Source organism: Talpa europaea, assembly GCF_964194135.1.
Source record: "Talpa europaea genome assembly, chromosome: 12".
NCBI lineage: Eukaryota > Metazoa > Chordata > Mammalia > Eulipotyphla > Talpidae > Talpa > Talpa europaea.
In genome coordinates, this window is record NC_140079.1 from 13,636,319 (window position 1) to 13,660,361 (window position 24,043).

Sequence of the window (24,043 nt, forward strand, 5' to 3'; positions counted from 1 at the left end):
ACTGTGTATTCTCCCTGTTTTACAATGTTTTCATGAAGATTGTGTTATACCAGAGGCTCCTGATTATCAAAGTGATAACCAGTTTTAACTGCCTGTATGTACCAGATTTATGAACTAATTAAAAAAGAAAAAGCAGAACTATGAATAAAATGGAGTTTGCAAACTGAATACCATTAATCATTTTCACTTGTGTTTATTGACTGAAATTAATCAATAAGGCTACCAAAGTGAAAGCAAATTTCCTCAAGTGATCTCCCAGGTAGCATGTTTACTCATTACTTGGGCAGTGGAGATAAGGGTGACTTTATTGCTGCACTTATTTTACTATCGTATTTCTAGTGTAAGCACAAAATAGGTTATTATTAGCAAAAAGAATTCATTGATTTAGCATTTTTTTGCAATTGTATGTACATATGCACATAACCTGAGTGTAAATTACATGACAAAACTATCTCTAATGCAAGAGCAAAGCAACATTGTTAAAACTTTCAGAAATTTAATTTTTAAAAAAACAATTTCCAAATTAATTTGAAAGCTATCTTCCTAAAACTTAAGTAGACTTGTCGGCTTTATCACTTCCATTTAAATGTTTTGTATATTGAAATCTTTAGCCCTACTTGACATCCAAGTACACACTTTCAAGTACTAAAGTCCATTTTAATTAGGTTATTTGATCACGTTAAAGTTAAATATGTAAAGAGCTTAATTTAGAATCTTTCATTACCAACTAATTCCTCTGTTCCTCTACCCATTGTGTATCAACAATTCTGTGAGACTTAAGATTTCAAATCTTAAGACTTGAGTCTTCCTTTTCATTAAATTATCCAACCCGTTTAGAGGATTTCAAATAGGTTTTTATTTTATTACCTGCATATTATTCTGTTAGGGGTCTGTTAGAATTCTGTTAGAATGTGCCTGCTATTAATCTTTTCCTCATTTTTGGATCGTTTTCCCAATTATTTCTGTTAAAAAGATACTAAACATTTTTTAATATTGTTTTGAGTGCCTGAAGGATACTAGCGTAGGATTTTGGGGAAAGATGTAAACGTTTTTTCCTACTGCTTGGCATCTCTACAAACAATATTCAGTGCCCTTAATGAGTATTTCTTTCTCTGCAATCTCATAAAGGGTTTTTAGCAATTTAGTAGGTACGAAATGATACCTCTTGGCTGTTTCAATTTCCCAGATATATTATTACCAGCGAGGTTGAACTTGTTTTCAAAAGTTGGTTTCTTCCTTCTACTCTTGGGCTGATGCTCTCTGACCATCTTACACTGGGGACTTACTTGGTGCTATAAATACAGCCCATGCCTCCTCCTCTTAATGAAATGTCACTCAGCTCAAATATTTTCTAATTATAGGCTGATAATCCTGCAATATAACTGTTCTGAACAAAGTGCAGATAACCTTTCGTTCGTTCATTCAAAAGACATTTATCCAGCCTCCACAATTTATCAGATACTAAACCGGGTCACATGGAAGAACAATCGACATGCTTCCAGCCCTCACCGGCTGAGGGCTTAGTTTTAGTACGAAATACACTAAGCATAACAAAGGCGTGGCTCTTTGCAGTAATTCTTCTGCAAATCCCAGCCGCACATCTGCTTAATCCTGCTACAAGGTTTGGTAAAGGTGGGAAAGCACCTTCCTCTTGGCTGCCCTTCACACCACAGGGCCTGAAAACCTGCTCCCTCTGGTTTCTGGTTGTGTTAGGGGGAAAAGGATGTCCCAAAGCTAATGCGTCCTACCCAATCCGACGACCTGAAAACCCAAAGTCACTCTCAAAGCTGGCCGAACGCTAAGAGCTGGTGGAGAGCCAAAATGGGGGACCCCAAAGCCCACGTGTCTGCCTTTTGTATCCACCTGGCTGCTTAACCCCACCCTCAGGTCCCAGCCACCTTCCCTTTGGTGGTGATGGGATTTGGAGTTCCCAGTGTCTTTGGCTTTGACCTGGGGTGGGGGTGGAGTCCACAAAGCCTATATGGAATTAGCTTTGGGACATCCTTTTCCCCCTAACAATTGGGGCTACACCCCTGAAACGAGAACCCCGTAAGCCAGGACGAGCGCAAAGGAGGAGCCCCCAAACCCGCGGGGCGGCGGGCGCGGCACCCAAACGCCTGGATTCCCGGGACCTCGGGCGCTTCCCTGCCGGGGGTGGGGGTGGGGGTGAAGGGGGATCCCCCGCCCAGCCCCGCGGCCTCAGGCTTCGGGCGCCCGGCCGGGGCTCGGGCTCCGTCCCCGGCTTTTCCGCCAAGCGAGGCCCCTCCCCTCAGCCCACCGGTCAGCCCACTGCGCCGCCATCAGCCCGCGCCCGCCGCGGCCCCTCCCCGTCGGCCGTCCCGCGCTCTGGCCCGTGCTGCCCGCAGGCCGGCCTTTCCCGGGTCTCGGGCCGGGCCCTAGTCCCAAACTCCCGGCCGTGCCCCACAACCCCCCCCCGCCCCCCGCGCCCGCTCTCCCGCTCGCGCCGCTCGCGCCCGCGCGCGAGGGGCGGGGGCGGGGGCGCGGCCGGGGGCGGCTTTACGACAGCGCGCGGCTGCGCGGCGTGGCTGACGGCTGCGCGGCGCCGCGCCCGGAGAGGTCACTCCGGAGACGCGCTGGGCTTGGGGCGTGTGGGGTCGGCGGCACGATGTGGCGCGTCTGTGCGCGACGGGCCCGGAATGTGGCCCCCGGGGCTGGGTTCGGGGCCCGGGGGACGGCCTTGAGGGAGAGACCGGGGGCCCCGGGCGCGACCCCGCGCACAGGCCCGGCTGCGGCTCGTGGCCACAGCGTGACCGCGGGGTACGGCGGGGTCCGGGCGCTCAGCGGCTGCAGCCTCAGCCGCGGGGCCGCGCCGCGGAGTCGCCTCCTGCTGCAGCTGTTCGGGGGGCCAGGCCGCCGCTGCTACAGTCTCCCCCCGCATCAGAAGGTGAGCGCCACATCTGCCCTTCGCGGCACCCCGTTGTCCTTCAGGGCAGGCTTCTTGGTCTCCAGATTCTTCCTCAAAGGCTTCAGGGATTCTCCACTCCCAGTATATGTCATGGCCCCTTCTCCAAGACCCAGCTTTGCTTTCGCTCTTGAGCCTCCCCCTCGCCGTCTGTTCCATTGAAAGACGAGCTCCGAACGTGTGGGCCTGTGGGTGGAAAGTGTGCAGAGGTCTGTGCCCTGTCAGACCCACAGGAAGGCTGGGGAGCAACAACTTTGTGGTGGTAGGAACTCCCTTGACATCCCGTGCGCCCAGCCTGAGAGGGGACGCAGTATATACTCGTTGCATTAAGTTACATTTAATTGAATGAAACATTAAACCAGACCGAGAGTGAGACAGCCCTTTTAAATTTAGTGTTTCACTTTTTTTCTCTTCCAGGTTCCATTGCCTTCTCTTTCCCCCACAATGCAGGCAGGCACTATAGCCCGGTGGGAAAAAAAGGAAGGCGAAAAAATCAATGAGGGTGAACTGATTGCAGAGGTATGTTGTTTTACAGTATGGAAATGAATTGGAAAGAACTGAGCATTAACTTTCTGGGTGGTTAATCTTCCCTTTTGCTTAAGTAACGCAATTTTTCTTGCAACTCGCTGTTGGAGGTGATTGGTTCGATAAGTTGTCAGCAGCTTGCCAAATAGGTTTTTATTTTTCATTTTTAAAAAGATTTATTTATTTATGCATACAAGAGCTGGGGTACAGGCCAGGGTGGGGGGAGGGTGAGAGGATTCACCAGAGACAGTGGGGAGCAGAACAGGCAGACTGATCTAAATACACTGCTGAGGGGAGCAGCGGGCAAGTCAGGAGAGTCAGGAGAGAGGTCTGCCATGCTTGTGGGTTGCTCCCTGGCGGTGGATCAGGTGGATCAGACTCGGGTTGCAGAGGCTGCAGACAGCTTCATAGGTTGCATCTTAACCCCTTGTGCCACCAGGGAGGCCCGCCAAATAGGTTTTTAGCTACAACTTAAAAAAAAAAATTCCTCTTTCAGATCTGTGATAGAGGCTTTATCTTCACTTGAATGCTTAACTGTATGATTTTAGACACAGGCTAATAAAAGTTATACTAGCAGTCCAAACCTAAGCTCCTGCTTTTTTGTTAAAAGGTTGAAACGGATAAAGCCACCGTTGGATTTGAAAGCCTGGAGGAGTGTTACATGGCAAAGATACTTGTTGCTGAAGGTACCAGAGATGTGCCAATAGGAGCCATCATCTGTATTACAGTTGAAAAGTGAGTAGTTCCTTGGTAAGTTGTGGAACTTACCTTATGCTTAGTAGAGTATTTTAACCCAGAATTGAAAAATTAGGTGTTAAAGGCTTCTAAGGCTACTTCTGTAGGAGCTAAATCTGCTTTATAATCCCCTTATATTTATGCATTCTTTCTCTTCCTTAGGCCTGAGGATGTTGAGGCCTTTAAAAATTATACATTGGATTCCTCGGCAGCACCCACCCCACAGGCAGCCCCAGCACCAACCCCTGCTGTTGCTGCTTCGCCACCTACACCTTCTGCTCAGGCTCCTGGTAGCTCATATCCCACTCACATGCAGGTGAGGCTCAGCCTCTGAGTGTTTGCTCTAGATAATTTTTCATTTTATTTCATTTTTTGGCTATCACATTCTAGAAATTGGCATCAAATGTGACTAGCTCTTGTCATTTGGAAGTAAACAGAGATTTTAACGTAAAAAGTGATCATTTTTGTTACTAGTTATTTCCTGGTGAGTAAATTTGGACAAGTTACTTTCTCAGCCTCAGTTTTTGGAACTTTTCATTCAAGAACATTATGTTAGGTTTTCAGGATCATTTGTACTTACGTCTACTCCCTGTATTAATAGAGGTTTTAATCAGTCCCAAGTGCTGGCTGTTGAATGAAAATCCCCAATTTATGTTTTCCTTTGACATGTTTCCTAACAGTTGGTAAAGGAGTACTATGATATAAATAAATGAGAAAACTGACAGCGTGAGCGTAAAATAAATCAGTATACTAGCATTGCAACAAAGCTGAAGTTATTGTTCACTGTTGATTCTATTAACTAAATAGTATGTCAGAACATATCAGTTTATTAGCTATTAGGGTTATCCCATGTACATTTGTGTGTTCAGTCATTGGAAATGGATAAAAACCAACTGTCATTTTTCTGAAGAATTAAGAGTAAAACTTTTCCTTCACTTAATTTATTTGTGAATATTTCTGTATAGGAATCATTTTCTACTTTGGAAATAATGTTCTACTTCATGATCTAGTATTAACAATCACAAATGATGAAATTTTGCCTGATGTTCATTCACACATTTGTTTTATACTGTTCAGCAGTTTCTATCTCGTTACATACAACTCATTTCATTTCTCCCCCTTTTATGTCCATGGGTTTGTGTGCAAGTATTAGGGGTATATCTTAATCACTCTTTAAAATAGTTTGTAGAGATTATTGGCTTCACTAATTTTTAAGAAGTAGTGAAGAAGACAATTCTAAACAAGAAAAACTTTAAAAAAAAGTATTAGAGTTATAAGTCTTTACTTTTTTCCCCTGCCTTCCTGAGACAGCATCAATTAAAATTATTTTTCTCTCTGCATAATTCTATTGTTAATTAGATACAAAAAACTAAGACGACAGCTCAAAAATCTGTAATAACTAAATAAGAGTCCTAATTCAGTAGATGTACAGGCCATATAAATAGGAAAACATTTTTAATTTAGACCAGAAAACCTGATATTTGGACTTTGTTGACTGTTGTAAGACCAATTCTTAATATTAATTGTTGTTGGCGATTTGTTTTGTTTTGTTCTGTTTTAAATCTTGTAAAGGTATCTGTGAAGCTTGGGAGAAAAGCACTTCCTCTGAGTAAAGAGATAGGCCTAATATAGAGCACAGCAAAATTTTAATTGAATAGTCTGGACCAAGATCATTTTGTGGAAATAACTTCTAGCTTAGTCTAAGTATTAGGATGAAAAGATTTTGTGTGCTTAGATATTTACCAAGGAATTAATTTTCACTGTCTAGAGAGAGTTCTTTCCCATTTGCCCATTGCTTTTAACTTTAGAGAGTGGGTTGGAATATAGTTGATTCTGTAAAATTTGAGATTTAACTGGTAGGATACTACTGAGGCACTCAGCTTTTGCTTTTCTGGTGTATCAGGCAGATGGGAATTTGGATTGTCATAGTCACTATCCTACCATAAAACTGTTCAATCTTGCCTGGGTGCCATTGTATCCAAGTTAGCCTAGTATTGAGCAATAATATGTGTTTGCTTTCACAGGTGGTTCTTCCTGCCCTCTCTCCTACAATGACCATGGGCACAGTTCAGAGATGGGAAAAAAAAGTGGGTGAGAAGCTAAATGAAGGAGACTTATTGGCAGAGATAGAGACTGATAAGGCCACTATAGGTGAGATTTCTTCAATTTTTTAATGGTTGAGGCACTAAGTTTCCCATTGAGGAAAGAGGGAGGATTGCTGTCCTATCTTAAAATGAGTGAATGATAACATGCAAAATTTTAATTCTTGGCATTCATTTCCTGGAACAAAGTATCTCATAACAAAAATGTATATAGTCAGACTTACCACTTTCATATTGCACTCTCACTGAATCAAGGAATATCAACTTAGATTAATTTTAAGCCAGACTTTGCTTCTTAGCCTTATTATGTTACTGGAAAGCTATATCAGAACTGCTGTAATCTAAATTGGATATTGGGAGAAAATAGAGGAAACAGGAAAAAATAACTTTCAAGCAGGAAAATGCCAAAGAATTTAAGATGACTGGGGAAAAACTGAAGCCAGGGTTTAGACTTTCATAGTTTGATCTTTGTGTGTGTGTGTGTATTCTATCACACGCGTGTGTATATATATGTATGTTTACACACATGTGTGTTTAGATTACACATTGTGCTCCTGTTCTGATTTTTATGCTCAGAAACAAAATCCAGTTGTATATTTGTGTGATATTTATAAATATTTGTAAATACTGTTCGTAAATACAAATACGATATTTGTAAATACTGTTTATTCCCTGCTCAGTCCCCAGAGATGTAGCAAGAGATTTTGTGGGCATCTTCTGAAGTGGGTGTTTTGGATGGTTCTTCAAATCCCATGGCTCGTGATGGCATCTTGGCATGAAGGAAAGCTTAACAAGCAGGGCTCCACTGTGCCCTGTCCCCTTTTCCACTTCCATGAAGCAATTCGTTTTTATCTTTTTGTGCATTGTGTTTCCCCAGAAGATTTTATTGGATGAAAGGTTTCTGTTAATTTGTATACCAGTGTTTCCATACAGACTGGTATTTTAGAGACTCTAGTCTCTGGGGAAGTATAACTTTGGTGAAACTCTTTAAACTGTATTGTGACCTTGGAGTCACTTCTTTTTAAACATCTTTTATTGGCTATTAATTCCCAATTGAGAAATGGAAGGATTCCCAAAGATGTGTTCCTCAAAGAGGCACAATGTTACAGGAAGCCAAGATCCAGAAGGCAGATCTACTCTGCAGATGGCTTCTTTGAGTTTTACTTTTTTTTTTTTAAAGAACTTTTTTTTTTTTTTTACATTTTTTTTTTTTAGATTTATTTATTTATTTATACAAGTACTGGGTACAGTCAGAAGCGCGGGAGGGTGAGAGAATTCACCAGAGCCAGAGCAGGGAGCAGAGCAGGCAGAAGGACCGAAGGACACTGCTGAGGGGAGCAGCGGGTGGCAGGAGAGGTCTACGCACCATGTGGGACCCTCTCGGTGGCCGAGGAGCAGCTGGGGATCGAACCAGCGCTGCAGAGGCTGCGAGCAGCTTCGCAACCCAGCGCTCAACCACTGCGCCACCGGGGAGGCCCGAGTTTTACTTTTGTTAACGCTTTATATTTAAGTTCCTTGGAAAAAAATCAGTAACTGGTAAAATGTAAGTTGTCAATACTATATAGTTATAGTTATGCTATATTTCTTTAAATATTTAGTGTAATTCCAAGTCTAACCTCTCTAAAAAGCTCCAAAGATGCTTTTAGGTGTGTAGTCTCACACCACTATCCAGGTGGTTGCTCCTCAATTTAACATCCATGTGGTTCTGGTCTTTAACAGCATAGCTGATGCCATATTTACCAGTACACCTGGTGTCATCTTGGAGTCTCTCGTGTCTTTGTAGGGACTGCCATTGGAGATGTGTTTAAGAACAACTCTCAGAACTAACCTGTTAGTGATCATGTTTTATTTAGCAGACAATTATTTAGTATTTGCTTTGTACTAAGTATTGTTTCTAAATACTTGGAAAGTATTAATTCATTGAATCTTTATAATCTTCCTGTGAGAATGTTACTGTTATCCCCATTTTACTTTAGGTAAAGAAGCGAGACCCTAAGATTAAATAGCTTACAAAAAGACTATGTAGCTTGTTTGCCAGAGAAGTCTTTTACTTAAATCCTTCTTTGAGTTTAGTGGTATATTGGCGTTCTTTAAGTCTCTTAATAATTTTTCTTTCTATTCAAGGTTTTGAAGTGCAAGAAGAAGGTTACCTGGCAAAAATCCTGATTCCAGAGGGGACAAGAGATGTCCCTCTAGGAACCCCACTTTGTATCATTGTAGAAAAAGAGGCAGATATTCCAGCCTTTGCTGACTATAGGCCAACTGAAGTAACTGATTTAAAACCACAAGTACCTCCTCCACCCCCAACCCCGGTAGGTATGCTTCTAGATATAAAGGAACACTTACCTTATTCATCTCTAAATTATAGAAAATGGATTAGATAATATTTTAGTTCTAAGAGCCTGTGAATAAAGGAGGCAGTTAACATTTGTGGAGGCCTGTAAAGTGTGTGGCGCTAGGCCATTTACCTAATATTCAATAGTTTGATTGTTTTTTCCTGCTGCCTTGAGTCCAGCCAAGAACAAAACTTAAGTGACATGTTCTTTTTCTGCTTGAGGTATAGATCTGCTTAGGGAGGATAATGCTTTGTTCTGTGTTTTCAGTAGAATTTACAGTTTCTGTCCCTTGGTATTTTACATATTATGGTAGAGCAAGTTTATGTTTGCAATACATTGGAATCTTGACCTTGCATACCCTGTTTTGAATAGAATTCAGTCTTTACATTCTATATGTATACATATATACTGTACACTGTGTACCTGTAACATAAGCTTATATGAAGTAGAAGCACTAATAACACCATAATTAGGCTTCTGAAGAGGCTAGATTCGTTTGAGTACCTGTTTCAAGAGAAAACTTGGTTTCTGACTGTCATACACTTATGTAGAACTGACAAATAGCAGTGTTGGTTTATTTCTTAAGGTACTTTCAACATGGAACCTTGGTTTATTTCTTAAGGTACTTTCAAAATGGAACCATCCAGCATGATTTTGTGTTTTGAAATTAGATTAAAAACAAAAACCATGTTGGTGATGTAAGAGAATCATTAATGCAGCAAGAGATTAAAGTGAAAAAAGGCTGTAAAGCTATCATATACTGTCAGCAGTGTTAAATTCCCTGCCTCTATGTTATCACAGAGTAAGATAACTTGACTTTTTTCTGTCTTTGATATAAAGTATTGTTACTACTAGTCCTATTGCCATATCACTGGTTAAGCAGGTTATGCATTACATTTGGAACAAAGGTGAAAGCTACTTAATTGAAACTACTGATCTTTCAGACCAACCTTTGCAGTGGTAAATTTATAATTTGTGACTTTTCTCAAAAGGTGGCCTCTGTTCCTCCAACTCCCCAACCTGTAGCCCCTACACCTTCAGCCACTCGCCCAGCTACGCCTGCTGGACCAAAGGGGAGGTTGTTTGTTAGCCCTCTTGCAAAGAAATTGGCAGCCGAGAAAGGGATTGACCTTACACAAGTAAAAGGTAAATCTTTTTCGGTAGAATGGGACTATATAGTTAAAATTTAGTTGAATTTCCTCCTTAAGACCAGCATGTACAACTGTATATAGTCATCTTGACTGGGATAGTGGGGAGAAGGGTGAAGGAGGGAAATATTTCTTTTGTTATCCCTGCAGAGAAGGGAAACATTTTGAGCTAATCTGTCTGGGATGCAGACAATTGAAATAGCTTCCCCCCTGCCTTCTCTATTCATGGGAAATGCTTTATTGTTGGTGGAAGTTAATGCTCTTGATCAGCCAAGTTGGGTTATAGGACTGGATTGTATAATAAGGTTAGTAATTATATCTGAACAATTTAAACAAAGGGTCACTTATTAGATATTTAGCAATACTGATTAACTTACTAAAGGTAAAAGTGGAAAAATCCCAATATTCTTATGCAGGCAGCATTATGTGGTTTATTTATTATTTAAATAAATGTTCACTGAGTATTATCAACATATGTCACATTTATATAACAGACAATATTTCAGTTTCAGTTGCTTGTATTACCCATATAAGCAATAAGGAAAGAAAGGAACAGAAAGGATGTACAGCATAGTAATTAAGGGTGTGGGCTTTGGAACTCGACTGCTTGGATTTGAATCCCAGCTCTGCTGTGCACTAGTTGTATGCCCTTATGTGTCCCAGTTTCTTCAGTTCTATTTTAAAATAGTGCTTTTTATGAGAATTAAATAGTCAACAGTGCTGCACATAGAAAGTATTGTATAGGTATTAGCTTTAATGATACTTATTAAAAAGATTATTTAGATGATTTAATTGCTAAGAAAGAAATAGAGTGATTTTTCTAGGGTAGATATATGTGTAATTAGGACTGCTTTTAGACAGCATAGTTGGGGAATATCTTTGTAATGATATTTGATCTGATCGGAAAGCTGAGGAGTCAGTTCTTAAGTAAAGCACTGGAGTAAAAGCATTTTTTGGGTAAAGAGACCAGAGTACATAGTCTACAGTGGAAAAGAACCTGGCGTGTTTGAAGACCTCAAAGGAGAACAGTATAATGGAGCAAAAGTGAGCAAAAGGTCTAGTGGTAGCCAATGAGGTTGGAAAGAAACATAGGGGTAGGAACACACAGGACCTTATAGGTTGTGATAGATTTGAATTTTAAGTGCAATAGGAAGTCATTCAAAAATTAAAGCACGGAAGTGACCTAAAATGAAATATATCATTTAGAAGAGCGTTTCGACTGCTCTGTGGAAATGGATTACGTGAAAGCCAAGGCACCTTTTAAGATGCTTTTGCCAGAGCTGATGTTGGTGGCTCAGACAAGAATGGTGACAGTCAACAGCTATAAGATACATTAACATACAACAGAACTTAGTCAAGGACTAGATTTGGGGGCTTGTCAACCATAACTTCAGGAGAACAGTGCAATAAAATCTAGTCTGTATCACTTGAAAAGTGGATGAAGTACAGAAAACATTGTAGTCAACTCATTCGAGAAGCTTTGCTATGAAGCAAGACATAAAAACTGAGAAAATGGGCTCAAGAGAGGGCTTTTGAAAATAAGTAATAGTATCTTGAGCTTAGCATAAAGTTTCTCAACTGTGGTACTAATGGCATTTTTGACCGAATAAATCTTTGTTGGGGATGTATCCTGTGCATTATAGGGTGTTGTCCTAGTAGCCTCCATCCACTGGATGTTAGAAGTACCCCTGCTTTACCAAAAATATCATGAGAAATTTTTTATTTTTATGAGAATTAAATAATAAAAAAATAAAAAATATCATCAGATATTACCAGATGTTCCCTGGGTGTGGCAAATTGCCCTGGTTGGTAACCAGGGGTCTGATAGAAAGGAATAAAAAGATGATGCGGAAAGGGAGGAAGGGCAGAATAATTTGATAAGGAACAAAGTTTATGGGATAGTCTTGACTTGATAGTAATAAGGGACATTTTGTCTTTTTATGGGAGCAGAGAATAAAGGACATTTATAGGTTTGGTCATAGAAGATGAGAGTTAATCTCTCGCTGCTACTATTTGATCAATAAAGTATGAAGTGAGGATATCAGCTGGGGAATGAGTGGGGAGGTTTGAGGGTAGAGGGATTGTGAAATAATGCTCTTATAGATTGGGAAAGTGAATTTAAGGGAGCCATAATTTGTGGTTAGGTTGTGGCTCTGGATTTATAGTACAGTCAGCCTATATGTACTTTTTTGTGGGCTACTTAGAGTGATTTTATCTGTCTGTATCTCTGTCTTTCCATCTATTAATATTTATTGTGAGCACTCAAATCTTTTTTCAAGACTGAATGAGCTTTTAGTGTTCCCTCTGCTTTGGTTTTGGTTTTGGTGGATGCATCATTTCTTGCATCCCCTTGTCTCTTTCCCTCCCCTCACTCTCAGGGTGTTCACTGATGTCCAGTGGCTTTTTAAAAGTGTTTTATGCAATCACATTATCTGCTATGCAAATGTCCAGTATTTATTTTTATCATTCTACTTGTGTTGCTGAACATAATTCTCAGATTTCCTTCATTTTTTTGAAAATGGCCACATTTCATTATTTCTTATGGTTGCATAATACTCCATGGTGTGTAGACCCTGTCTTCTTGACCCAAATTGCTCCCATGTCCTAGCTATTGTAAATAATGCTGCTGTGAATATTGTAGAACAGAAGAGGGTTGGTTGGTATTTGTATATGGTATTACATTTTGTGGATATAGGCCCAAGAATGGAATTAACTATTCATAGGGTTTTTCTATTTTTAGTTTTTTAAGATAAATCCAGATTGATTTTCCATGATGGTTGTGCCAGTTTACATGTTCACCAGTTCCCTTTTCTCTGTATCTTCTCCAATACTTACTGTTGGGATTCTTTTTAATATGTGCCATTCTCACAGGATGAGGTGGTATCTCATTGTGTTTTTAATTTGTATCTCACTTATTAGAGGTGGTGATGAACATTTTTTCATGTCTTTTGATGACCTTCTGCATATTCTCTTTGGTAAATTATCTGTTCATTTTGGCTGCCCATTTATTAATTGGGTTTCTTATTTTATTATTGAATTGTACCTTGGATAGTAATGCCTTGTTAGTTATATATTGTATAAATGTTTTCTTTTATTTAATTGTCTTAGATTTTCTTGTACTGTAAAGGCTTTTTTGTTTGTTTGTTTTTAAAGATCCATTTATTTATGCATACAAGAGCTGGGGTATTGGCCAGAGATGCAGGGGGTGAGAGGATTCACCAGAGACAGAGCGGGGAATAGAATAGGCAGACCAACTGAAGCACACTGCTGAGGGGAGCAGCGGGCAAGACAGGAGAGGTCTGCTGCACCATGTGGGTTGCTCCCTGGCTGGCCAGGGATCAAACTCGCGCTGCAGAGGCTGCGGATTGCTTCATAGTGTGTTGCTTAACCCCTTGCGCCACCAAGGAGGCCCTGTACAAGGATTTTTAACTTGGGGTGCTCCCAGTAGTTTGTTTTTAATTCTGTTGCCACAGGGGTTCCTGTTGCCACAGGAACATATTGTCAGTGTTTTCTTCTATATTTTATTGATGTAGGTATTATATCTAAATCTTTAAATCATTTGGAGTTTACCTTTTTAGATGGAATTATCAAGGATCCAACTTAATGTCTATTACATGTGACTCTCCAATTTTCCCAGCACCTTTTATTAAAGAGACTCTCCTTTCCCCCCTTTTATGGTCACAGCTGCTTTATCACAGATTAGGTGCTGGTATGTATGTGGATTTATTTCTGGAGTTTTGATTTTGTTAGTTCCATGTCTCTTTTTGTGGTTTTTAATACAGCTGCTTTATAGTAAACTTTGAAGTCAGGTGCTGATAGTTCTCATTCTCCTTCTTTCTTAGGGTTGCTTCTGCAATTTGAGGCCTTTCGTGGTTTCGTTATAAATTTCTTTCTTTTTTTTGTTCATTTTCTCTGGTATTTAAGGCTGGTATTTTGATGGGGATAATATTCCTGATATTCTGATGAGGGTTGCCTAAAATTTGTGTATTATTTTAGGCAGCATAGTTATTTTGAATGTTAGTGGTTCTTTCTATCCATGAGCATGGACATTTTATGAGAACAAGAGTGATTAAATTATTGGCTTTTGGTTATTGGACTCAATCTTCAGTCCGCCTCCCCTCTGTGAAGGGACAGATTGCTTAGCAAATTTGATCAAAATGGAATCATTTCGGGGAGAAACTGTGTCAAAACCTAAGTGCTGATAAGAATTTGACTTGCTTCAAGACTACTCACGTAATGCTTTATGTGTCTTTGATGCAGAACACTTTCTCATTGTTACCCCTTTTTATCTTTATCACAGAATTTCTGTGACCAGAGGCTGGTATTATAATATATATTCTGCCAATAAGATTAAAGGCCAGATGAGATTAAGTGACTATAATTATCTGTCTAGTTTACATTCTTTTTATAACAACCCAATATTTTCTACTTTTAGTCTGGACCTTTCCCCGTTATACCATATTGCTTTATGATGGCCTGTCGTCCCTTCTTAGGGAGATAGGCAAAAGAATTTAAAGGATTTCCACTAACTCCTAATAGTTATGGAATTACCGTGAGTGGCTAAAGCTTAGTTTAAGGCAATAATACTACAGCTTTCTTCCTCTTGAGGGACTGCAGTGTCCAGGTCAGCCTTGGTTGTAAGGGGAGGTTATGATTTCTGTCTTCTATAAAGGCTGGGTATCTAATAGGAGTGCTGCCACCTTTGTTCTAGAGCTTCTGGTAAGGATAAACGATCCTAGCCAACTCAATTTTAGTAATGAAGGAAAAGAGTTGAGAAGAACTGCACATGAGAGTCCCTTTAAAAGTATGCCCTGGGGGGTGATGAATCATTTGACCAGTTTCTTTTTTTTCTAGAAGGGGGCCAGTGTAAAAGGTATTTTGATAACTAAATTCTGAATCTCCTTAGAGGTAGGTTCAGGATTGTCTACTGTGTCTACAGTCAAACCTAACAGATTTTGTATGGGAGAAGGAAATCGAATGTATATAATTAAGCCTATTTAAAAACTTCGAAGATCTTTTCTCATGTGTGCATTGCACGTTTTTCTCTAACATACAGCCTTGGCTTCTTTGAGCAAGCTGTGAATGATGGAGACCATATAAATAATGAATGATTTGAAAGATGAGGTAATTTGAAAGATGAGAGTTAGGGTTAGAAAAATGGACTTGTCTGCTTTGTCCAAAACAATTGTTATCATATTTGTTAACTTTGTATAAAGGGAATTGTGCATGGTGGAATGAATCTAGAGCCTAAATGAGGTTGATTTTAGTTCAGGTTTCAGAAAGGGTTTTCTGGAGCTAAGCAGGAAGAGGCAGCTAGATTTTATTTTGGAAGTGTAAATTGTACTCAGCATTATCATTTTGCTGGGATTTCCTAGTTTAAAAGTACAACTTAATTGTAGCAAATTCTAAAAGAAATACTAAAAATAAGAGAATAACACGCTGTAGTTAAAAAGAAAAGAACCAGTACAAATCAAGCAAGAGCACTCTGTGAATTCAAATTAATACTTAACAAAAGCTGGTTTTTCCAAGGGTGAAGACAATCATCCCTTCAGAAGGTTTTTGGTAGAGAACCCTTCCCTTCATGATTATAGTGCTGATGTGGAAGAACCATTGATATCCCTCATATTTGTGATACTTATGTGTCTCTTCCAGGGACGGGACCAGAAGGCAGAATCATCAAGAAAGACATTGACTCTTTTGTGCCTACTAAAGCTGCTCCTGTGAGTTATATTCAACTTACTTATATTTTAATTTTTACTGGGGCAAGAGACTTGTTCAACCTATTAGATCTTTTCATACAGTATTTCATACTTAAAGTATAGCCAGAACTGTGTTTTCCCTAACTCCAGTGGTTAGGAATACATAGATATGAATATGCTGTCATTCATGTATAAAAGCAAAAATGATATACTGCCTGCTTTCCAAATTTTCTTTTTTCTGAATGGTGACTCTAAATTTTTTCTATCATTGTCCTTCCTAATTCAGGCCCCATTTTTATTTTAAAATTATTTATTTTATTATGCATACAAGAACTGGAGTGTAGACCGGAGGTGTGGGGAGTGAGGGGATTCACCAGAGACAGAGTGGGAACCAGAATAGGAGGATCTACTGAAATACACTGCTGAGGGGAGCAGTGGCGAGACAGGAGAGGTCTGCTGCAGCATGTGGCTTAGTTCCCTGGCCTGGGATCGAACTTAGGCTGCAGTGGCTAGTGATAGCTTGATAGCGCTGAGACTTTAATCCCTGCACCATCAGGGAGGCCTCAGGCCCTATTTTTAGAAGCATGCTTGCAAATTGTTGGACTGAATATTAAGTTTTATGTATGTAGTTTTTTATTTCACACAGAGATTTAATACATGTGTCCAGTTTCTGTTTGATTAAGACACATGGATATCAGCTAGAAATAAAGATTTGTCATTGTTTTAAACACTTCAAGAAAATGGATTACCTGGTTTATATTTATCTTCTAATTCTTTCAATTTAAGAATACTTCAGTTGTTTTTCTTTTTTTTTAATAGAGGCATGTTTTATTTATTTGTTTGTTTTTTTGTTTATACAAGCACTGGGTACAGTCAGAAGTGCGGGAGGGTGAGAGAATTCACCAGAGCAGGGAGCAGAGCAGGCAGAAAGACCGAAGTACACTGCTGAGGGGAGCAGCGGGCGGCAGGAGAGGTCTGCGCGCCATGTGGGGCCCTCCTCCGGTGGCCGGGAAGCATCTGGGGATTGAACCAGTGCCACAGAGGCCGTGGGCAGATTCGCAACCCAGCGCTCAACTGCTGCGCCACCGGGGAGGCCCTCAGTTGTTTTTCTTGAAGAAATTTTACACAAAATAATTTTAACGTAAGCTCTGGCTTCAAGAAGAATGACACTTAAAACTGATTACAAAATTCTAAGTATAAAAATTAAAAAACAAAATCTTAAGCAGTCCAAATCTGAGTTCCTTTTACTCCTTTGGGATAGAGATGTTTATTTTATTTATTTATTTATTTATTTTAAGGATTTATTTATTTATTTATACAAGCACTGGGTACAGTCAGAAGTGTGGGAGGGTGAGAGAATTCACCAGAGCCAGAGTGGGGAGGAGAACAGGCAGAAGGACCGAAGTACACTGCTGAGGGGAGCAGTGGGCGGCAGGAGAGGTCTGCGCGCCATGTGGGACCCTCCTCCAGTGGCTGGGGAGCAGCCGGGGATTGAACTGGCGCTGCAGAGGCTGCAGGCAGCCTCGCAACCCAGCGCTCAACCGCTGTGCCACCGGGGAGGCCCAAGATGTTTATTTTTATATAAGCCTTTTAACTTTTATGTTGTGGTCTGTAAAAGAGTCACTATCACTTGAAATCTGGTGCTTATGCTAAGATTGAACCACAGTTACTATGAACTGTTTTCAATCCACAGGCTCCGGCAGCTGCTGTGCCTCCTCCGGCTCCAGGAGTGGCACCAGTTCCTACAGGTGTCTTCACAGATATCCCTATCAGCAACATTCGTCGAGTAAGAGCATTACCATAAATCTGGAACCAAAACTTTTGGAGGCATCTGTTCTCAGACTGTTTAATTACACTTGTAGTTTGAAACAGTAACAGGGATTTTTTTCTAGTTGAGAATCTTAGATGATTAAAGAGATGTTTGGTTTCACCATTTAAATGTTTGGGATAAACGAAAACTATGTTCTGATTAAATACTCTTAGAAGGAGCTAAGTTATGGTGTAGTCCTCCATTTTCTAATCCAAATAATACTTGTGGTAAGCCTTACTGAGAAAGTGGGGTGAAGGGGCAGACAGGGTAAGATCTCAACTCAAGATAATTGATTTTTTAATCTCTTCGTTTTAGGTTATTGCCCAGCGGTTAATGCAGTCTAAGCAGACCATACCTCATTATTACCTTTCTATTGATGTAAATATGGGAGAAGTTTTGTTGGTACGGAAAGAACTTAATAAGGTAAAAGGTCTGAAAATTCCAACTCTATAAATTCTGAAAATTTTGATTTTTCCCACCAAGCATTTATATTTTTGCCCCTATTTTTTGTTAGAATATGCCAATTTATGATAGGAAGTGGATGTGTCAATTTTAACTTGCAGAGAACATCCTGGAAAGTTTTTGTTTCCTAACTCTTGATTAAAACATATCATTTGAAACTGACTTTGCCATGGATCCATTTTAGCCTAGCCGAGTCAGTATGATGTCATACTCCTGGATTCTCTTTTGGTATATACTCTCCTTGAGAGTAGTTTTTATCTTTTTTTCCCACTGCTTTATATCCAGGACTATAGAGTTATATGCACAGCACAAAATAGACTTTCAAATATTAGATGAATAAATGAACAGATGAATGAAGAAATGAAGCATCAGCAGAGCTTTGTAACTGGCTAAACAGGTTAAAAGTGATGGCATACTTTTATTGTCAAAATATTAAAGCTATTTTCTAATAAATTTACTTTGAAATTAGGCATGAAACATTTATGTCCAGTGTATTATTTTATTCAGTTCTTTTAGCCTACTTTGTTCAAGTGTAATTTACATATTACTACAATGGCTTCTTGTCTTTGCAGATGTTAGAAGGGAAAAGCAAAATTTCTGTCAATGACTTCATCATAAAAGCATCAGCTTTAGCATGTTTAAAAGTTCCTGAAGCAAATTCTTCTTGGTTGGACACAGTAATCAGACAGTAAGTATAGCCCTTCTGGAGAAAGTGTATTTCGTCAGCAGTTTTCTTGTGTTATTTAATGTTTAACTGGGAGTGTAAGGGATAAAGAGAAATGGAATACACAGCAGGGGATGAGTTCATTTCCACAGGCAAACAAAGCGACTTATGAGATAGAGTTCAGGAAAAAGAGGTAAGTGTACAGGTATGTATGATTAAGTTGATAATTCTCACAAAGCAGAGTAAATCCTTTTTGTTCACTAACTAGTTGTGCTAGATTTTAAGGGGGTCAGGATTGAAAACAAAACCAAAAACTATATTTGTTAGTATTATGGTGGCATGTGACTGACATGGTGCTCAGTTTTCAAAGTGCAAGTCAAGGATAGAGCGTGGCAAAATGTAAAATCCAGGAAATATATCTCTGATGTAACTGCAGCACAAACTCAAACTGAAGTAAATATGGGTATTCATGCTTAACCTAACATATAAGTTCTAAATAGGCATTGTTGATTATTGAGATTTCCTTCTCTTTTTTTCTTCTTAAATAGAAATCATGTTGTTGATATCAGTGTTGCGGTTAGTACTCCTGCAGGACTCATCACACCTATTGTATTTAATGCACATATAAAAGGACTGGAAACCATTGCTAATGATGTTGTTTCTTTAGCAACCAAAGCAAGAGAGGGTAAACTACAGCCACATGAGTTCCAGGTATTTGTTTACCTTATTGTTAAAAATTATGTTACTTTTTAAGTTGGGCGTTATGCTTTTACTCCATTTTCTGTTCTTTGATTATGCCATGTATTTGCACTGATACAAGGTCCTGAAAATAAAAAATGAGCAGTCTATCAAAAGTTGAAAATAAGACATTTTCCAACTAGTGTGCAGAAGCCACCCAACTGACTTTTGTTCATATTATAATCGTTTCAGTAAAATATATATTCCCTTCAGTCCTTTTTCTGTTTTCTTTCAACTTTATTGAAATATAATTTTCCAATAGGAATTGTATCTATTTGAATTGTACAACTTGATGTTCTCATATATGTATACATTATGAAATATCAATATACTCTAGCTAGTTAACATTTATCACCTCGTATACTTAACATTTTCCTTTTTCCTGGTAGTTCAAAGGCCTTAAAACAAAGTAAAAGGTCATCTTGGTAGTTCAGAGGCCTTAGAACAAAGTAAAAGGTTCTCTTTACATCTTTTCTTTTTTTTCTGATTTATTTTGACACATAATTAACGCAATCTGTTTTTAATCTTTTTTTCCCTATAGGGTGGCACTTTTACAATATCCAACTTAGGAATGTTTGGAATTAAGAACTTCTCTGCTATTATTAACCCACCTCAGGCATGTATTTTGGCAATTGGTGCTTCAGAGGATAGGCTGGTTCCTGCAGATAATGAAAAAGGGTAAGTACCAAAAATGAAGAGAGAACTGTAAACTAATTTTCATTATTTTGTATGAGGCTTTGCATTTCAAGTTTATATTTATTGATATGGTATATTGGAGGTTTAGATAGAATCAGAAATAAGTATAGAAAAAAAGATTATCTTAGAGTAGCAATTCCTCTTTTACCAAAAGCAGTCTTATTTACTCTAAGTTCAGGAATCAGGTCTCTTTTTCTTAAAGATCCAGCTGGTAAATATTTTAGGCTTTCTGGATCATAAAGTTTCTTACAAATACTCTGCCATGGAAGTGTGAGAGCAGGCATAGAAAATACATAAATGAATTCAAATAAATTTTTATTTGACCTTTTTAACCTTTAGTTTGCTTACCCATGCTCTTGTTTTGGTCTTTGTTTTCAAGCTACTACTTTGAGCTAGTGGTATAGGAGACATAAATGATAGGTGGGAAATAACATTACCAGATTGGGATTGTGGGATAGAAGTTGGCATTTGGGCTGGTTACTAAAATCTAGTGATTGCACTCAGAATACTTAATTATGTTTTATCTTTTTCTAGATTTGATGTGGCTAGCATGATGTCTGTTACACTCAGTTGTGATCATCGGGTTGTGGATGGAGCTGTTGGAGCACAGTGGCTTGCTGAGTTTAGAAAGTACCTTGAAAAACCTGTCACCATGTTGTTATAATTAATCTAAGAGTTTCTAGACACTCCGAAGTCATATTGGTTCATTCTTATCAAGATATTTATATATTATTAAGCAGGGTTTTTTTTTTTTAAAGTTAACCAGTTATTTTTTAGTCTGTTCAGATAAGTTATTTGTAATGGGCATTACTGAATTTTTTCAATGCCAATTACACTCAAATATTGTGCACATTTAATAAATGCCAGATTTTAAGCTGTGTACTCCTAGTCAAGGTACATGTGACCTAGCCCTTTGGTGATAAGTTCTTCCATTGGGAAATGTAGAGCTAGACTTGTGATTCCATGTTGAGATATGTACATAAAAGTGACATTTGAGGTTTTGAAATTTAATTGCCTCAAATGTTTTGCTTAGATGTGAGGGAAGAAGAAAAAGTCAGGAAAATCAGTTCTCTTGGAGAAGGGTTTGAATTGAAGTATAGTTTTGGAATTTAACCCTAATTAAAACTTTTGTGTTACATGATCTTGGTCTATCATGGATAAGAAGGGTAGAAAACTTCAAGGAAAATAAGTAAAATTTTAAAAGTCAACATTTTCATAGACCTCTTCAATCCACTGTCCTTTATTTTTCTATGAATTCCTAAATGTTTGTTTTACCCCCTTGAGATAAAGATACAAATATAAATCAGCTACTTGGTATAAATGAGAATTTGTGTGGGTATTTATTTTAATAACTTAAATGTAACTTGGAGAGCAGAATTCTATAGTTTCCTCCAAATAAAAGAATGTACTGATGGATTTAACAGAGAGTAATTGTGAAAGTGGAATTTTTCCTCCAAGATTAACTGGTAGGTACTTGCAAATAAATTACCAGAATTTATTACTCAAATAACTTTGGAAAACTATAGCAAGTAACTATAAAATAAGTGTACATATGTAAAATATGGTTTTTAGTGTTGGATTTGTGCCAAAGTCCATTTATCACCAGAAACTGTCTGACAAGGAGGAGAGACATACAATGATGAACAGTTTGGAGTGTTAAAAGATGATGATCAAAACAAAGTGGTCATTCCTACTTGGATAAAGTAAAAAATGTGTACCAAAAAAACTGTTTTGTGTTTTTCCACCTTAGCATTGTCATATGTAAAGTAAGAAGGTCCTAAACTTCTACTGAAGAGAAAAATTATGTAGTTTGCTACTTTATAATCTTTTCACCCATTTTGTTACAGTTTGCCTTTCTTCTGTTAGGAATGGAAGAGAAAGATATTCAGGATAATAAAAATGAATTGGGAACAATTCCAGACTTTCTATTGAATTGATGTTTCAATAACTATTTGGAATTGTTTACAACTATATAAATCTGTTGCTTCCTTGTGTGTATAATATGTGGAGGTATACACTGAAATTTAGGTTTTTCAGTATTGAAGTATCTCTAATGCTCATTATTACCTGGTGCGTAAGTGACACTCCATATATTCTACAGCTATTCCCTTGTTTGTGTTATACAAAAACAATTCAATACATTCATTCAGTTTTTCAGGAACTGGTAATGTTAGCTTAAACTTAGATTATGAAGAAGGAACAAGCTTATCACGAGGGACCATCATCATCATCATCAGTATGAGCCACATCTTGTTCAAATATATGGAACTACAAGGATAATTCATTCTTTGCCAATGCCATGGCTCTTTTGTTCCCTTGAAAGAAAAATAAAAAGTTGCCTTCTAATTTTTTTGAGTTAAAAATTAATCTGAGTATAATCTAAATATGGATTCAGTCTATTTGTCAGAACTGAAAGATAAAAGTTAGAAATAGTGGTTTTGGTTAAAATTAGATTGGTTAAAATTAAACTGTTTTCAACATGTCTGGTCTAATTTTTGATCTGATGGTAATTATTTTTCATATTAAGTAAGACTCAGGGATGGCAATGTATGTATAAACTCTTAAACATTTGGAGTTTATAGAATTGAAAAAATAAGGACTTTGTTTAGGATAATATAATCAAACACAATCTGGCTTTAATAAGCTCAAGGAATTACTGAGGAACCTCACATTGAGGGGTTGAGGGTGTGACACATTCTAACATGATTAATGTGTAGTCTGTCTCTGTTAGATACTCTACTCTAATTCTGAGATTTGTGAGTAAAGTATCTAAAAGCCTGATCTACTACAGGAGTTGTTGACCAACATGGAAGATGCTAGGAATATATTACAAGGGATGGTCATCACTTCATAATAATTACAAGCTCTAGAATACCTGGGAAAATAATCACTATTGACAATTGATCTAAAACCATATTTGTAGAAAAATCTTATCTCTAAATCAATGATAAAGTATATCTCAAAATGTTTGTTTTGAAGAAAAAAATGTTAAAGATTAAAATTGAAGTATAAATACACAGTTTATTATGTCCTTCAGCAAAGCTGCTTCATATAATGAGAGGTGGGAATGTTCTCAAATAAAAATTTAACATTTTAATATTAAGCATGTTAGATCTTGATATGCATTTTGCTAATGAGTACACAAACACATAGCTGCTCATATAGGTGACACCTAAGTGCTGAGACTGCAAAAGTAGGTAGGGATGGGAGTGTCTAGGAAATACATGCTGCCAGTTATTATTATAGAAGAAAAGGTAAGGCAAGAGCATAAAGTTTTTTGAGTAATCAGGAGACTATAATAGGTTTGTTACTTTTAGGACATCCTACAGTTAGAATACAAACCCAGGACAGGTTAAAGAAAATTATAGTTGTTTTAAAATGTCACATATCGGTTGTTTCTATTACATATATAACATTAGTTTCTGAAGTTAAAAAGTTTTAAAATTAATAACTTTATAATCAACTTTATTTAAAGATGTATGTTGAACTAGAGTACTAATTATGAGGCTGTTTTGTGTCTAGGAAAGACAAGGGATGTTTAATGTTTGATGTGCACACTACTTGGGGTATAAATTGGAAAGCTGATACCTTTGTTTTGAACAACCATCTGAAAACTTGAATGGGAGTTGAACAGTACATCATTACTGTATTTTTGATTACTTTTTTAGGTAAAAGACAATTGTCCCAAAGTTAATTCCTTTAAAATTGAGTTCCAACTATTTTGGATCATGTTACAATGTCTGACGATAGTAACTTTACTGTTGTATCCAATCCACAGACAATCCAATATCCATCCCTGATATTAAAAGGCCTGCCTATGTAGCCTGGACTTCTGCCAGAACTTTTATAGAGGCATAGATTTGCATGTTATTGTATTGGCCCTTTATCTTTATTGCTGGAGGAAACTTACACTGCTATGGCCCATCCTTGTAATAAAAAACTTGCACAGTCTGGGATTTATTCTTGATATAATAAATATTTACTAGATTTAGAAAGAACATTTTTTTCAACCAAGAGTTTCAGTAAACCAAGAGTTCTTGCATGTTATTTGAAAACAGAATTTTCTCAATTGAATTTAAATCACTTAGGGTTTCTACAAATATCTTCAAGCATGTCACGGTAATGCTGTTTTTAGTAGTATCTGCTTATTAACCCAGTTTGAGAAGGTAAAAGAATGAGTTAAAGAGATAAAACATGACAATTGG

General features: G+C 38.1%; 1 protein-coding gene across 9 annotated transcripts; it reads left to right on the forward strand.

Moving 5' to 3' along the window:
- Positions 1-2,626: 2,626 nt before the first annotated feature.
- Positions 2,627-20,662, forward strand: DLAT (dihydrolipoamide S-acetyltransferase; the record flags this gene model as incomplete). 9 transcript variants are annotated; one of them, XM_084248953.1, is made up of 14 exons in its annotated part: positions 2,627-2,905; positions 3,341-3,442; positions 4,059-4,183; positions 4,346-4,499; positions 6,208-6,334; positions 8,410-8,597; positions 9,614-9,767; positions 15,422-15,489; positions 17,162-17,254; positions 17,594-17,701; positions 18,289-18,428; positions 18,953-19,115; positions 19,684-19,820; positions 20,373-20,662. In XM_084248953.1, the coding sequence occupies 14 exons, from the start codon at positions 2,627-2,629 to the stop codon at positions 20,500-20,502; spliced, it is 1,968 nt and encodes a 655-aa protein (XP_084105079.1). In that variant the 3' UTR covers positions 20,503-20,662. The 9 variants fall into 9 exon arrangements, with proteins under 9 accessions (XP_084105079.1, XP_084105080.1, XP_084105081.1 ...); XM_084248954.1 differs by having other exon boundaries at positions 18,313-18,428; XM_084248955.1 differs by having other exon boundaries at positions 18,313-18,428; positions 18,974-19,115.
- Positions 20,663-24,043: the final 3,381 nt, after the last annotated feature.